This window comes from Rhynchophorus ferrugineus, unplaced genomic scaffold (genome assembly GCF_030347505.1).
Source record: "Rhynchophorus ferrugineus isolate W39M unplaced genomic scaffold, kcgeb_rfMv2 rfM3, whole genome shotgun sequence".
Taxonomy (NCBI): domain Eukaryota; kingdom Metazoa; phylum Arthropoda; class Insecta; order Coleoptera; family Curculionidae; genus Rhynchophorus; species Rhynchophorus ferrugineus.
Genome location: NW_027472582.1, coordinates 73,901,417 through 73,918,793, shown reverse-complemented (window position 1 = coordinate 73,918,793; position 17,377 = coordinate 73,901,417). Strand labels below are relative to the sequence as shown.

Below are 17,377 nucleotides of genomic sequence, written 5' to 3'. Positions count from 1 at the left end.
CGTGAACTAAACGTAAGAAGATTCATACGCTCTCCAATGAATATAAAATGCATTACTTGGATATAAAATTGTTAATTAGATAGATTAGGCCTCAAGGGGATATCACTACATAAAAAACACACCTAAAAATCTTCTTCATAGATGGTGTGGAAAGTTCAATTTGAATTGATAAAAATACAAAAAAAAAACAACCCTAAAACACAAACTATTATGACCGTAACTAATTGTAGTTTAAGTCTTTCAAAAATATATGCATTAGATCTATTATATTGTTGAATTAAATTATATCTGATAACATTATTTTATTTATTTCACAATTTTGTTATATGGCAAAGCCAAAATATACAATAATTCAAAGTTGATGCTACAATATTGCAACGTTATGACTTATACATTTTGAGGACGTTAGTTCAGTGCTTATATCAATTAAAATATATACCTGCGATTGAACAGTCGCCAGCTATGGGTTCCACCTTGTTTTTGCATTTCGGTTTTTGGCTCTTTAATCGTTCGAATACCTAAATTGGAAACAATTAGCTCAGTTAAACTTCGATTGGGTGACGTTCCATTGTTTGGTACTCACCACGTCATCGAATAGTTCGTCAATGCGCATATGTGATGTTTTTCCTTTCTTTTCGCGGACCAGTATATAGATGGTCTCCACTTCAGTGTCCCGAAGCAGTTTCTCGATGAGCGCCTTGCCCATGAAGCCGGTACCACCAGTGAGGAACACCCGGGCACCTTTGTAGAAGTCTTGTATTTTTGATGTTTCCATTGTGTAATATTTTACTGCAAAATAAAGCATATATATGTTAGTTCTGACAAATTAGGAATAGCTTAATTTGAAACCCATTTAAAATATCGTTTTAGTTCAGTGTAAAATTAATTACACTTCGTTAAAGTACATTGTCCTATTATATGATATAGTTTTATTAACTTACTCTACTTATTAGATAATATCGAACTGCTTTTGTAAGCTTTATATCATTCATTAGTATTTTTTCAACTACCTCACCAGTAATTTTTTCAAGAGGTCCGTCCTTTTTTAACAGTGCATATAGAAAGTCGGGTAATTTTATTTTCTTCATTGGCAAATAGTTGAGAAGGGAAGCGTTTAAATACATTTTTCAAGATAGTTCTGTTCCCATGATTTAAGATCATTTATAACATTGTTAAAAATAATTATTTGGTAATACGTACACAAATATTTTATAGTCGCTGTTAATATTAATATCGATGTTATTATTATATGCCTTAAACTTGAATATCCACGGGACGACGCAAACGAAGGAAGCGACCTCGAAGCATTGGAGGTCGAAAATGCAGAAGATTCTAAATATATCGAGAGTAATCCGATAAATGTACAATTTAATTCGAACCTGTTCTCGTAAAACATGTAATTTACTTTAATTGCTTCAAAAAATAGGCATTTTCTTTTATATCTGTTTGTGTCTACAGCACAGCGTAAATACTTGTTTGAGATTTTTGCAATTAGTTCCAATACTTCTGAGAATTGTATATATTATACGAAATAAAAATTGAAATTCATTATTTTTAATTATCTTTAATTAAAGAATCAAGCAATAACTCCAAAACTAAGAAGAACAGAAATGAAAATTCAAAAAGAACCTCTCTAGAGATAAAGAAATCAAAAGTAAGTCTTAGATAGAGTGATAATCACAGATAGGATGGTTATTCTTGGAGAAGGATGAAAATTAGAAGTGCTAGACAGGCAGAGAGAGAAGAAGAAAAATCGAATAATCGGATACATGAAAAACATAGAGAAGTTAAGAGGAAAGAAGGGCAAAATTTTAAAAAAATAAAGGAAAAAACAAGAATAATCAAGAAACAATAAAATAATACAACAATGATTGTGATAAAAATAATCAGAAATATAACAGAACGACATTAAATATAATATTAAAATAAGCACGTATATGGTGGAACAAAAGCTCCGCTACCATTTTAATTGCGCGCCATCTTGGTTATGTGACGTTAGCTCAGTTTTCTTCCACTATTGTGTTGTGTAGACGTCCAAATTTTATTATAGGCAAACATATACCACAAGAACCAGCAGAAATAATGACATTTTTTGAAGATAGTCCTCTAAATTGATAATGAGCAATGAAGTCTATTTTCTTCTCAGTGGCCACGTCAATAAATTGAACGGTTGGTCTTGGGATCGCAGAATCCTCAATTAATTCACGAAACATCACTGCTTTCTCTAAAAACAACTTTATGGTGTGGTATTCATACTGGAAATATCATTGGTCTCTATTTTTTTGAAATTGACCAAGATGTTGGAGTCACTGTCCCGAGGACATGTGGTTTTAGCAAGATGGGGCCAGGCACATACAGCTCCTTCACCAATTCAGTAATTTAGCATGGCCAGTCAGATCTTCGGATTTAACAGCACCAGACTTTTTCTTATGGGTTTTTTTTAAATAAAAAGTTTATGTGAAAAGCCCCACACGATTCAACATCTTAAAGACAATATTCGTCACGAAATTGAAGAAAGTTAGCCTCAGATATTGCAGGATGTTATGAAAAATGCCTTTAAAAAGCCGGAAGTTTCATAGCGAATCGCGGTCACAATATAGCCGATATAATTTTTCAATAATAACGGAAAAAAATGTAAAGATGATTTGCTATAATTTTTTTATGGAAACCAAACTTACTTATCTCTTTTTTGAGCAAATTTATAGGTAATCAAAATTGCAGCGAGACTTTTGCCACGCGTTGTATAGGGCAACAAAAAATGTTTATATATAGAACTTTTAATAGTTCATAGTTTTTTTTATTAATGTTGATTTTTCACTGATATTTAGTGTATAAGTGTATTCTTACCTTTAGCTTAAGTAGTTTAGTTTTATTTTAATTTGTGAAATACATACTGATGTAATAATACAAGTACAACAGAACAGTACTAATAAATTAATTTGTAAATTAAGTTCGTAGTAAGCATATCTAATGTAGAATGTAAATAAGTTGTATAAACTGATATTTAGTGCTAATATTTCTATATTTCCTTCGTTTTTTCTTTGTAAAGCTTCTTGTTCTCCATTTTTTGTTGTACTCGACTTTGTTGCAAATTAACCAATGATAATTAACGATTATATTGATATTTTATCATTTCTCCTTCTCCTTTCTTCTCCCCAGAAAATATATTTTTATAAAACCCTATCTATTGGTAATTCACCAATTTTTAATCCTTATAAAGTAGAATAAAAAGAAATTAATGTATCCTTCAACTAACTATAGCAGAATAACATCGAAAACTAACAACGTATTCCACGAAAGATACAAATATCACTATATGTGATAATTTTTTTCATATACCTTCGATTTGTGTGTTAATATTCAATATTTGTTTCAATTTTCTTGGTACTGTTCCGGTTAAAACAGTCGTCCTCATTCCATGTCGTACAGGTGTTAAGTAATAAACGTCGATATTTTCAGAACCTTCCGAAAAAAACAATTTGGAAATTCATTGCGAAGGTTACGTAAAACCATAAACATCTTACAAGGAAATCTTCGGTCTATCACATAATCTTTCCGTGGTTGATTTTTTTTAAATCAAGTGCTTTGAACTTTGTAGGCGAACATCGAGTATGTTGTGACTTTGTATTGTTGATTATAGTTATGGACTGTCAGTGTAAATATTTTTAGTATCCGTTATTATCGACGCATCGAAATATTGTAAAGATGGCTGTGGATCGTGTCGTAACACCTTCGGTTAAAGGTTTCTGTCGATGAATCAAAACTTATACCTGACAAATGTTATTCGGTGGTCACAGGTCGTTATGTAATTATAATGAATAACATTTTTGGTATCTAATAGACAATCCTTTCGTAACTAAACGACTTTTTACACAGAACATAAGTATGTATAAGAGATCACTTAGCTTATGGAATGCTAAGAGAGTAATTTAAAAATAAGTCCACAGGACGATCCTCCTACTGTTGCTGTAATCGCAGGTTCGAATCCTGCTGGGGTATGGATGTATTTTATGTTTGTGATTATAATTGTAAATGTCTTTATAGGTAACAATGGAAAATTCGACAAGTAATAACCATCTCAATCACGCTCTTAACCAGGCTGAGTAATACCGGATGCCTTCTAGGATAGTCTTTAAGATAGTCATAGACCAGTCGGTAGGCTTAATGGCGAAGACCGTGGCTTGAAACCGGCGTTAAGCAGTAGGTTTAGTCCAGATAAACTATATATCTGTATAAACTGTCTACTATTGTTAAATTAATTTTAGAAACAGACAATATTGTCCTTCTCACTTTATTCTAGTTAAAAAGGGAGACAATGTTGTCTCATAAGTACGAATTGTACGAACCGTCAAGTCGTATAACATATTTATTCACTTGAATGAAACTTTCTGAATATGAATGATATACAAGTGAAGGTGAACATATAATTAACATATAATAAGTGTAAGATATGTTATTGTAGAATGCAAATACCTAATCATTCAGAATATACATGAATATTTGGTTAAAATGTGTCAGGAGAGAAATAATAGTAACTGTTTTGCAGATATGGCAAACGTATCAAAAGAAAATGCAATGATAATGTAGTTTAATCAAGAAAGATGTATATTAACAAAACAAACAAAGGAGAAATTCAGTGATATCAGAATGTCCTTACAAGAAAACACTATACCGAAGGACACAAGTACTAAGGGTAAAAGGTAAATATGCTCTAATAAAAATAAAATATATTACTTGGATATACAGTGGTTAATTAGGTGGATTCGGCCTTCAGGGGATGCAACAAGAAACACGCCTAAAACTCTAACTCATAGGTGGTCTTGAAAAGAGTTCAATGTAAATATAACCTACAAACCAGTATAAATGTGTATTTAATCATTAAATTTTAAATCCTTCCATAATATATGAATTAGACTTATTTTATTGTTAAAATAAATTATATTTACTAACAGTATTTTTATTTAATTATTTCTTTTAGATTAGAATATTGTTGTATGTTAAAGACTAATTAAACTAAAACTCAAAATTGATACAGCAACACTGCGACGTATTGACTTTTTTCATGACACGGATTTAGATGATTTATGTACAAAATTCCTGTGGATAGGCTATAAACACAAAACATGTGAAACAACTATGAGATAATTCGCAAAATATCAATAGATTTCATTTAAATCTACCGACAAGGACACCAGTTGTCGTTTTTCTGTGTTTCGCTTTGGTTCTACGCCGCCATTGGCTAAGACGTTAAAATAGCGAATTGCCCTTGTGTACGACCAAATGTTTCAACGATAGTCGCATTAATTAAAGTATATGTGGAATAAAAATGCTGAGAGAATAATAAGTACAAGCGGTTGACAAAATGTTTCCTCATGGGGTCGAGTTGGCCAATTCCATCGATGTCTTATTCAGCAAATTGCGTTGTACTTGCCATTGAACCACTAACTCGACCTATATTTCTGACCAAAACAAAGCCGTATTTCCAGCAAATGATGATGTGCAGTGATTTTTTTAATTAGTTTTATTTAGCGTTGGGAACTATCGACTGAAAACTGTCGAAACAGTCGATAATCGCAAAACAGTCGAAACAGTCGATAGTCAAAAAAATAGCGACTGAAAATAGAAATTACTATTTTCAGTCATGTGCACGGTTCGACTGTTTTTTTTTTCCATTCGTGATGTCAGATGTCTTTATATTCTCCAATGGTAGCATAAGCGAAACAGAAATGTATATATATTCATTCACTTGATAACTTTAAAAAAGAAAAGGAAAAAAAACTAATTTCTACTATCATGTAATAAATAATATAATTGTATAGGAAGTAGGATTACTTTTATACTGCATGTTCTGTGGATGTGTAAAAAGGAATGGAATAATAACACCACAAATGTTTTAATAATCGTTGTAACAACTAAATAAAAATAAACAGAAAACTTATTTAACCTGTCTACTACACGCATTTTATATTCAACTACATGCACGCAATTTAGCTTAATACCTAGCTAAATCTAAGAGGTGATCACTCGGAAGAAGTGAAGTTATTTTATTACGTATTGCAATAGGTAAGCCAAGTAAATGTACGAGAAAAAATAGGAATAAAGAAACAATGATTGAAAAATAAGGAACGCTTCAGGCCGTGGATCCGCTACTTAGAATAGTTGTGGATGCCCCCGCCAGGAATCGAACCCTCCACGTGTATGCTGAACGCTCTAACTACCACTCCTTAGAAACAGATGCCCGCAACAGTTCTACGACTTCTCATATGATATGGTTTTTGCTTAAAAAGCAAACTGAATGGCTTTTTACACTGAAGTACTTGATTTTTCGTCACATCAGTTCAGCATTATACTATAACATTATGCTCAAATATGTGATTATTTTAGATAAAAAATCTTTGAGAACTTTGTAGAAGCCTTTATTTGAGCTTTTCTCTTGATTTTATCGGATTCCAACATCAGATAATGACTTATTTCCAATGTCCAGTCGAACATAGAACATAGAACAAAATTTCTTGTTCTAGATACCAAATAATTTGTAAAGTTATGTTTTATATCACGCGGTGGCTCTGGTTTTACAAGTGTGCACAATATTTTTAGAAAATTTGGATGCCCATTAGATATAAAAGAACTATCACTATCGAACTAACATATTTAAAGCAATAACCTCAAGTATAGCTACTGAAGACAAGAAAAACAAAAGAAACCAACCATATATTTTAAAAATTCACATCGAAAAGATAACTACACATTTGAGGGAAACCTAGAAGCACTTAATGAAGTAATTAATATAAATTACTCTCTATAAGTTTGACTTATAAAGGCTTATCTAATGCCTTCATCACATAATATTTAAAATGCGAATTTAAATCAAATATTCATAAATAACTGCGCCATCAATTCTAAGTTTTAGTTCAGTGTGGCTTTGACATACAACAAAATTCTAATCTCACTAAAATAATTACACAAAATTGTTATCAAATATAATTTATTTTAACACTAGCGACCCGCCCCGGCTTCGCACGGGTGCAATGCTGATACTAAATTAAATACACTACAGAAAAAATATGAACGTTGTATATAAAAACATAGCGGCCCGCTCCGACTTTGCACGGGCATAAAATATATATGCCTATGTCACTCAATGAAAACATGATTAAAATCGATCCAGTATTTTTGGTTCATTCATTACTGCCCTTGGCCTGCACGCATTAAATTTGGAGTAAAACAATTCCTCTTCCCCTATACTTACTATGAAGATTTCCTGCTATCTTTGGAATATCTAAATTCATACAATTTTTATTACATTACACATTTTTAAACGCAAATTTTAAATTTGTAATATCTCCGAAAATATTTGTTTAATTTACATGCTCTAAGGAACTATATTGATCTATATTAATTGCACACTGTATTTAAGGTACTTAATTCGATAAGGATTAATGCCGTATTGCTTAAAATAGCTTCGTAAATAAGCCATTTTCTCACGTAAAAAGTAAACAATAAAAATGGTTAATGTGGGTTATCCCTAAAAGATAAACATATACCATCGCGGACTTTTTTGTAGACCTTTTTATGGTGTACAATACTGTAGTACATTAATTTGATCTAACTCGTAGGGTTAGGCAGCGTTTTTGCTAATTGCTAAATAACCCTAAAAAAATAGGTTAATTTACGACATCACGTTAAAAACCTCTAAAATTAGCAATGTTGCCTTAGTATATTATGCATGTATTATACATATAAACCTTCCTTTTGAATCACTCTATCTATTGAAAAAAACCGCATCAAAATCCGTTGCGTAGTTTTAAAGGTTTAAGCGCACATAGGGATATAGGGACAGAAAAGGCGACTTTGTTTTATACTATGTAGTGATTATAGTACATCTAAAAACTACAGTTAATTATACAACCACAACAATTTATATATAGGTTAGAGTTATAACTTCTTATCACTATTACGTTCAAGAATTTTGTATACGTTTGACAATCGGACGACGTTGACAGACTCATTGGTTTACTAATCTAATAACTAATCAGACCATTCATTATGTGTGAATTTAAAAATTGCTGCAGGACTACATCTTGATGACGTATGTACAAAAAAACTTTGAATGAACTATATATAAGTTACTTAAACAAAAATTTAAACACCAAATACACCCAATATAGAGGACACTAATATTGGTGTAAATAATACGTAATAGATATATTAAAATAATTAATATTTGGTGATAATTTAGTTTTAAAAAAAATTGTTTGTGTTGATATTTTTCGATTTTTTTTTCAGCTAGCTTGACTATTCTGTAAAAATGGTAAACACTTGTGGGATTAAAGATTTAAGTTTAATATTATACTTTCAATAAAATTTTGTTCGAAATAGGATTTAAATTATTTCAAAAAACGAATGCAAACTATTTTATGCATAAAAAATGAATATATAAAAGCTTTGAGATTTTATCAAAATAAGCAAGTCTCATTGTTCTACTACGATATCTTGCAAATGGGTGTGTACTGTAGTAATTAACACGCTTTCGCACGAGAGGTCGCATAACTCGTGGAAAGAACACGAAAAGTGAACAGTTTGAATTATAATGTCTTGTCTCGTGTCACATTGCTATTATCTTCTATTTCTTCCCGCTTTTCAGCATCTTTTAGTCGATATATAGCTAAAATGACAATTGATTATATTATTTATATAGATATTTGCGAAATTCTAACATATTGTACACTTTTAAATTTGTCTCTTTTTGTTTGGTTAATCTGTTGTCTTGTTTTTATTATTTTCTCTTATGTCATTTCCAATTATTTCTTATTTGCTTGATTTTATATCTCGGTGGTTCCGTGTTTTCCATCTTTTTTATATCTCTAAATATTGTGTTCTATGAAAGTTTTTACACCATATCTATTAACAATAGAAACTTTTCTTCTGTCAATCTTCTCAATGTTTTCCTATAATTTAATTTTTATTATGATCCTTTAACCATTTTAACCTTATTTAGTTGGCTAAAAATTTTAATAATTATCTACTCTATATTTTTGCCTTGTTCTACAAAATAAAATTTCTATTATGTACATTTTATTGAAAATAAATAGCTGGATATAATGAAGCAATTAGTGGATCCTCTATCGATATTGTCAAATTATCAAAAGAATACAATATTTTAGACGACAAAAGTAACAATATTTCAAATTATTACACAGCACTGATAACTAAAACGCCTATTAGAAACACAACGTACGGTACAGTCGATACATTGTAAAAACCGTCTCATTTAGTATCGAGTCTGACATTGAATTTGTATGAAATTATGCTTTTTGAATTATAATTAACGGTGATAAAGAAATAATCAAAAAATAACGTAATTGCTATTGAAGAAATATAGACGGAAAAGGGAATGTATAATGCGAGATAACCTTCGTTCTATTTTTTTTGTTGCATTTTGCAACTACGAGTTCGTTGAAGTGAACAATATGTTTGTTTTAAAACAAACAGGCTGCGACGCTGACTTCTTGACACTGTTGTACTTGAACAGTGGCTCAACACAACTTATTGTATTAAATTATAGATGCCGGCTTGGTGGCGCAGTGGTAAAGGCAACTGATACCAGTCACGCCAGTAACCAGGCTGTCTTCTGGGATGATTTCTAAAGTTGGTCACTCGCCAGTACGTAGGCTTAAAGCTGAGGACCGTGGTTCGGAGCCCACGTTAAACTGTAGGTCCAGTCCAGATAAACTCCTAGTTGGTTAAAGAAGACTTTAAAATATATTCAAAAAAAAAACTTCCAAATTTCAATCTCTCAAACTGAGTGTTCGGCCTTTTCGTTCATCTTCAACGTTTACTGTTCTTGCTATACGGTACTCATCACGTCCGTGCTAATCAAAATGTGTCGCGCGTCATTCGATTCGATTTCAGTGGAACGGATGCCTCCTTTTGACGTAAGAACGAAAATTCGTGATCGAACTCCAGATCGTAGCGGGCCTCGGATTCGAACGGCCTAGCGGTTCGGCGGACCGTCGAGATCATCGCCAGTCATTTGTTTTTTTTTTCAGTTTTATACGATGTCTTTAACTATATCATCGTTTTGTTTGAGAAAATGCCTTCCCACAAAATGTTATATCACGGTGCCAATGTTTTCTGTAAATATCTAGCATTGCTAGTGATTATAAACAACACTCCTTCAAATAAAATGCCCTTAAGGATACTATATACTGAAATGAAATAATTGTTAAAATGTTGATCATTCTATTTTGAGAGACAGGAAGTCTATTTGTCGATTTTTTCACAAAACCGAATTTGCATTTGGGACTAAAACAACTAATAGACAGGAAGGAACATATTGTTTCAATGTCTTAAATTACGAAGACATTTTCTAAGTCCTTATGCATATGTTTCAACTAGGGATGCAGAAAAAATATCGATATATCGATATTTTCTGAAAAAAATCGATATTTTTCGATATTTTTTCAGAATAAACCTTGTTACTTAATTTTAAATATTTATTAAAAATATCACTATTTTTAAGGGATTTAGAAAAAAAAAATTTTTTAGTCCAATCTTTCACTAGTTTTATTTCTTTTTAGATATATGGATATATTTTTTGTAAAACATCGATATTTTTTATACTTATTACAAAGAAAATATCGATATTTTTTTCCTCCGAAATATCGATTTCTTTTCGGTGGTCAACATCCCTAGTTTCAACAAGTAAACCAGTGACAATTCTCTTTGGAATAATGTATTTTGATCATCTATATCTGTGAACTTGCGTATTCGTAAATATGTATAATCAATGGTTAAACAAAGTCGCCTAGCCGTTAAGTTCTTTGGTTTTGACATTTTCTACATAAAATAACGGTTTCCAGTTTAATATTATTTTTTTATTTAAAATATACCGACGCCTTTGCTGTTTGATATTAAGAGGTCTGATGCCAAAACTCATCAAACACTTTCAGAAACTTATGGAGATGGTACTTAATCATATCAAATAATTGTAAAATTTTTAAACAACTTGGGGGGCGATAAACATTACAGTAAAACTCTTAAAGAACTTTCAACTAGCTTATATTGCACTTGATTGATTGATTGCAACTCAGATAGGTTCAAAAAGTTCGGCAGTACCCAGCCTACTTCCCAGACATAGCGCCTTCTGAAAGCCACACATTATTTATACACAGTATCTTGAGAAAGATGTTAAAAAATTATATAAAATATTTATTTGTTAATTGTTAAAGAAGAATTTTAACCAATATTAAAAGTATAAAGTGGAGTTTTAGTCAGAAATTTCTATTAAATAAGAACCCCCGTTGTATTCGACAGATTTGGTGCCTTGAGACTTCTAATTAATATCATATGTCGAGAAATTCTGGTGAGAATAAGAATTTGACAAAAGGCACCTGTGGAAACGTCTTCATATATTATAAGAAGAAGAACAACTGAATAATAACATTTATTTCAAGCCAAGAAAGCTGTAAATCGTAAAACTATTTTTTCATTGAAAGATCATCGATCATATAACAATGAAATTAATATAAAAAAAGCCGAATAATAATAAATATGTAAATGAGATTACCCAACCGATAAATTACACTTTTAACACGGCACGTTAAACCAAATGTTGTCATGGTCATGGTGAACTCTTACCGCACACCATTTCGACTATTTACCATCGCTACGTCTGTTTCCTCCTTGGTGTTTGTCCTTTCTTCATCGTCGAATCTGTTGAATAACTATCTAAATCCGTTACGTCAAATCAGTTATGTATTTAAGTATTTGTTGACTTACACATCTTGCTTTTAAGTCATTTTAATATTTTAATAAATACGAAAATTTTCTCTATATTGTAATAACAAAATATTATTAATATATTGTGTAACAAAACAACTGCATGAAATTTTAATTTATACTAACAGGAAAGTATTGTATTGTAGCATAATAAACTAATTTTGTTATCATGTGCTAAACATTATTTTGCCATGTTTTAGGATGTCAAACAAATATAGTGACATTCTGGAGCTATTTCGCCGATGAAATTACCAATCGGCTTCCAGAAAATACAAGAAGAGAGGCGAGTGCAGCGAAATACGAAAAGTTCCATGAGAGAAATCGCCCGTGAGACTGGTATAAGTAATGTTGAGGTCCCGGCTAGGCCTAGACGGGGACATACACACGTCAATAAATTCAACAGTAGTAAAGGCGACACGACTACTGTTGCGATAGTCGCGGGTTTGAATCCTGCTGGGACATGGTCGTAAATTTATGTTTATCACTGTATAATATTTGTGATTATCCATCCTACGCAAGAGTGAAAAATCAGACATGGAAAACGATACCAGTCACGCCAGTAACCAGGAGGGTAAGACCGGATGTCTTCTGGGATGATTTTTCGCCAGTCGGTAGACTTAATGCCGAGGTCCAGTCCAGATAAACTCCTAGTTTAAACAAATACTATGAATACCAAAAAATACTTTATATAAATAAATATTTCCACTGTCTTGAAAATGATGCAGATTATTTTCGAAAAATGACTTCTATTCGCTTGATTTAGCTAAAAATTTAGTAGTCTCAGAAAAAAACAGAATGAAGTTTAAAATTCGAAAAAACCCCTTTTGGAACTGGGATTCCTTTTTCCCATATCTACACAAGAGGATTCAGGATTTTTGCTTAAAGAAAATAATGACGCCTAGTTGCTAAATTTAATTGTAGCATCTCTTCGGAGCGTTTACTCTTGTCGACATACAAGGCCGCCGATTAGCATATCTTTCGACGAAAAAAACCTGTTAATGGAACGGTCCGGATCAAAATAAAACGATAGTTCGTGTAATTTACGAGGTTATGATGATACATATCGCGAACAGGTTTTCGAATGAATGAAAATTTTATTTATATAAAAAAAATCAAGCACTAGCAGCGCAGAAAAAATACACGAGTGACCCAATAAACTATATCGCATAAAAGACTTTGAATATCGTCCGGTACAGTTGGCTTTTCAGTATTCACGCTGTGTCATTAGCTAAGTAATGGGCTATAGCCATGAAAGTACGACTGTAATTTATTTATAGCCGTCTGTGTGGTGATTAAACCGACTATATCTGAAAGCTATGTCACATTTATTGTTATAAATGCGATTTAACGAAACATTTTTCGAGTTTCTGATGAAATAACTATGATACAAACTACCACAGTTTTATAATTATAATAATCTTTTGCAATAACACAGTAAACGATTCCCTCTTTTCATAATTTAAAAGTGCTCTAGTCCTGAGGAATACTCTCCAAACTTCTACTGTAACCCATCCAATAAAACAGTCATAGATGACGTCGAATATACTGCTAAATGTAGTTTGTAAAAATGTAAAATTTGTTTCAAACTCGGAACGGATTTTTCCTTCTCATTTTACACTAGTTAATAAAATATTTATAACAAAAAAAATTGAACCGACTTCAAACCGAACAAAAAATAAATAGGGAACCCAAAAAAGGAAAAAATAGTCAAACTTACATTTTTAACAAAAAAAAACGTTTGAAATTAAAATATGTATATAATAATCGTTATAACAACTAAATAAAAATAAACAAAAACCTTATTTTTCCCTCGATCCCCCCCTTTCTCCATCAGATCCTGAATTGGTTCCAATGGGACCACATCGGAAGTGCACTCTTTCGATTAAAAAAAGAATTTTGAAAATCGGCCTATAATTGAAAGAGAAATCGGCGAGTATACATTAAAAAAATCATAACTGTTGAATTGGATCGACTATATGCTCTTCTAACTAACACCTTATCGTAATAAATCATTTTGAGCCCCAAATAGCCCAAAATAACACATCACTAGATCTGGCATGTAAGAAGTATGTTCTACGAGACTATTAAATGATTCTGAGTCTTAAAAGAGACCGACACAGGTTTCGTATGAAAGGCCCTTACTCGAATACAGTCTATCTCACTATTATTTTTTCTTTTGCTGCTGCTGAGACATATTATTTATTGATACAAGCATATCCTAATGTTTAGCAGATTATGTATTTGTAATGATGTTTATTAAATAGACATTTTCGAAGAATCGTTGTAATCTGCGTCTCTGGATTTGTTCTTCAACAGAAAAAAAAGAGAAAAACATGTAGAATTTACCTTAAATATCACATCTAAAAAGCATCCAGTTTATAGATATCAGACTGTAAAACTTTCTGAAGTCTTAGAACGATAGAAAAGGATTGGTAAGATAAACGTTCGAAAGAAACGGAATCACTACATAGTATAAAACAAAGTCGCCTTTTCTGTCCCTATATCCCTATGTGCGCTTAAATCTTTAAAACTACGCAACGGATTTTGATGCGGTTTTTTTCAATAGATAGAGTGATTCAAGAGGAAGGTTTATATGTATAATACATGCATAATATACTAAGGCAACATTGCTAATTTTAGAGGTTTCTAACGTGATGTCGTAAATTAACCTATTTTTTTAGGCTTATTTAGCAATTAGCAAAAACGCTGCCTAACCCTACGAGTTAGATCAAATTAATGTACTACAGTATTGTACACCATAAAAAGGTCTACAAAAAAGTCCGCGATGGTATATGTTTATCTTTTAGGGATAACCCACATTAACCATTTTTATTGTTTACTTTTTACGTGAGAAAATGGTTTATTTACGAAGCTATTTTAAGCAATACGGCATTAATCCTTATCGAATTAAGTACCTTAAATACAGTGTGCAATTAATATAGATCAATATGGTTCCTTACAGCATGTAAATTAAACAAATATTTTCGGAGATATTACAAATTTAAAATTTGCGTTTAAAAATGTGTAATGTAATAAAAATTGTATGAATTTAGATATTCCAAAGATAGCAGGAATCTTCATAGTAAGTATAGGGGAAGAGGAATTGTTTTACTCCAAATTTAATGCGTGCAGGCCAAGGGCAGTAATGAATGAACCAAAAATACTGGATCGATTTTAATCATGTTTTCATTGAGTGACATAGGCATATATATTTTATGCCCGTGCGAAGCCGGGGCGGGTCGCTAGTTTGATTATAATATTTAGTCTCTTCTATACGTACCGTCTTTGAGAAACAAACTTTCCAGTAGCACGAGCTATTCGACTTATTACTTTTTACCTACATCATTGAGAGAAAACCTCCTAGAGATCCTCCTCCTAGAGATGTGAAGAATTTCATACGTTTCCATAGGAAAACGTCAATAAAAGCTTCAAAAGCTCAAATGAACAAAACAAAATTTAAACGTTATGATTATTGTGTTATTATTTTATTTATGTACCTTCACTGGGTTCCCCAAAAGTCAAAACATAATCGGCACCCCTGCCGTCAGATTCTCGCTGAACGTAAATAATAAAAGAAGAACAAACAGAATTATTAATGAAAAGTCACAGGTTCTCAACCAAAAACCAACGGGTAAGTTAACACATTTTTAGCCAAATACAGCATCCCACTATGAGAGCATCCACATAATTCACTGGATCTTGCATCGTGTGACTTCGATTACTTTGTTAGGGTGACAACTACAGAGAAAGAAGCAATGTTTAAGTTCGTTAAACTCATAACAGGGAACAAAAAAGTTTCACCATCTATACTAACATTGACTATTTAACAATAAATTAATGTATTTATCTGATTCAGTATGTTTAATTACGTTCTTAAAGGTATAAACATATTTTTTCTACTTATCGTTCATATAATTTAACTAATTTTATTTATTATTCATTTAAGGGTTCACTTAATTCAGTTTTTCGCCCAAAAATTCTGTAGTGGCAGAATTATGGTTTACTACATAAAATTCAAAACAATACGATCTTATTGATTAATATTTAAATTTATATGAATAAATTCGGATTCAAGAACATAAAACTGAAATTACTTTTTCCCCCATTCACTGTCTTACATATTAATAAAAAAAATTAACGTTCAAAAAAAAATATAAAATAAAAACGAATTACTAGAATATGATAAAACAGTCATTCTTTCCACGACTCTCTTTTGATGATATATTATTGAACAGAACTAGACTAAAAAGTATTATTAAAATTCTTAGCAACTATCATAGAAAATAATATTAAAAAGCTATTTTGTTTATAAAATAAATTCCCCGTAGGGATTTCTTTACATAAAATAATACAATTACTACATACTTATATCTACAAATACTTTTACAGTCGTGGAAAAGACATCAAGACCAATTTTACATACAATATGGTAAAAGACTTCAATTTAAATGTGATAATAAACAGTCTAGTCACAAGTTCAAGGCGTAATCAGTTCTGAAAATGCAAATTTCTACGAAGACGGCATTGTTATTAGTTGTTTTAAAAGATTATTGATTATAACCATACGTGGAAAAATGCTTTTAAGTTTTATGGTTTCTCTATATTAAATTTTAAACAGCCACATATCGAGATAAGTTACAAAAAATATAATATGGTTTAAAATTATCCAACACAGTTACAGTTTTCGTGTGAATATGAAGAAAACTTTTAAGGTCCATGTCTCAGCTAGTGGAAATTGAGATTTTGGCGGTTTTTGTATTTTTTTGCTATCGTTTCCTCAGTATTATAGAGAATTTTACGGTGAAATGAATGGTATAAGAAATTTTATATTGTGTTTAGTTTTTTCGGCATATATATAACGTATCTTAAGAAATATAACTTTTAGAGAAATTGAACGTGGATTTTTCTTTATTTCATCCCAAACTACATATATTTTGGTAGTTTCATCCTTATCTGAGAGATTAAACTAGTCTAGCACTTTTTCCATGTATATAGTCGTGAATATTTGTAGTTTTTGGCAATTTCATATATTTTTTTTGCTGTTATTTCTTTTTAAATAATCACAGTTTAATGAAAATTACAGCAATTATAGAGTATTTTATACTGAATTAAATGACGCTATAACAAATTTTATATGAAACTTAGTTGTTAAGTTATACGATGAGAATTACATTTTACAAAAGTTAGTGGATTACAATTTATGTCACATATCTTTAGAAATCTAAAATATCTAAAAATTAGATAAATTCAACGTGAATTTTCGTTTATTTCACCCCAAATTGTTCTGTTCGATACAATTTAAGTCATCAAATTTGACAAAGCAATGTTTCAAGGTTTCTCTATATAATTTTCCACAAAAAGATTTACATCTTCGTCCAATCTGATATAATCAACTTGCCCTTGACATTAGTTTTAATTTATTAAAATGTCTACATCTTATTTGATATAGAATGAACAAAAATGTTATTAAATATATCTTTGAACCAAATAATAATTCTAAATATAGCAACAGAAAGTGTAATAATTTTACATTGACTAACAGTTCTAGCATATCCATCTTGATTGACAAATAAAAATGTTTTATGATCCCAAGAGG

General features: G+C 31.1%; 1 protein-coding gene across 2 annotated transcripts in view; it reads right to left on the bottom strand.

The window, feature by feature from the left end:
* The window catches only part of LOC143192384 (fatty acyl-CoA reductase wat), a 34,382-nt gene that overhangs the window by 9,353 nt on the left and 7,652 nt on the right, over nt 1–17,377 (bottom strand). For both annotated transcript variants that reach the window (XM_076397725.1, XM_076397724.1), the window contains exons 2-3: nt 584–789; nt 440–518 (exon numbers count right to left, since the gene is read on the bottom strand). In XM_076397725.1, the coding sequence (XP_076253840.1) occupies nt 440–518; nt 584–775 (271 nt within the window). In that variant the 5' untranslated portion in view covers nt 776–789. The remainder of the gene's footprint in view (nt 1–439; nt 519–583; nt 790–17,377) is intronic.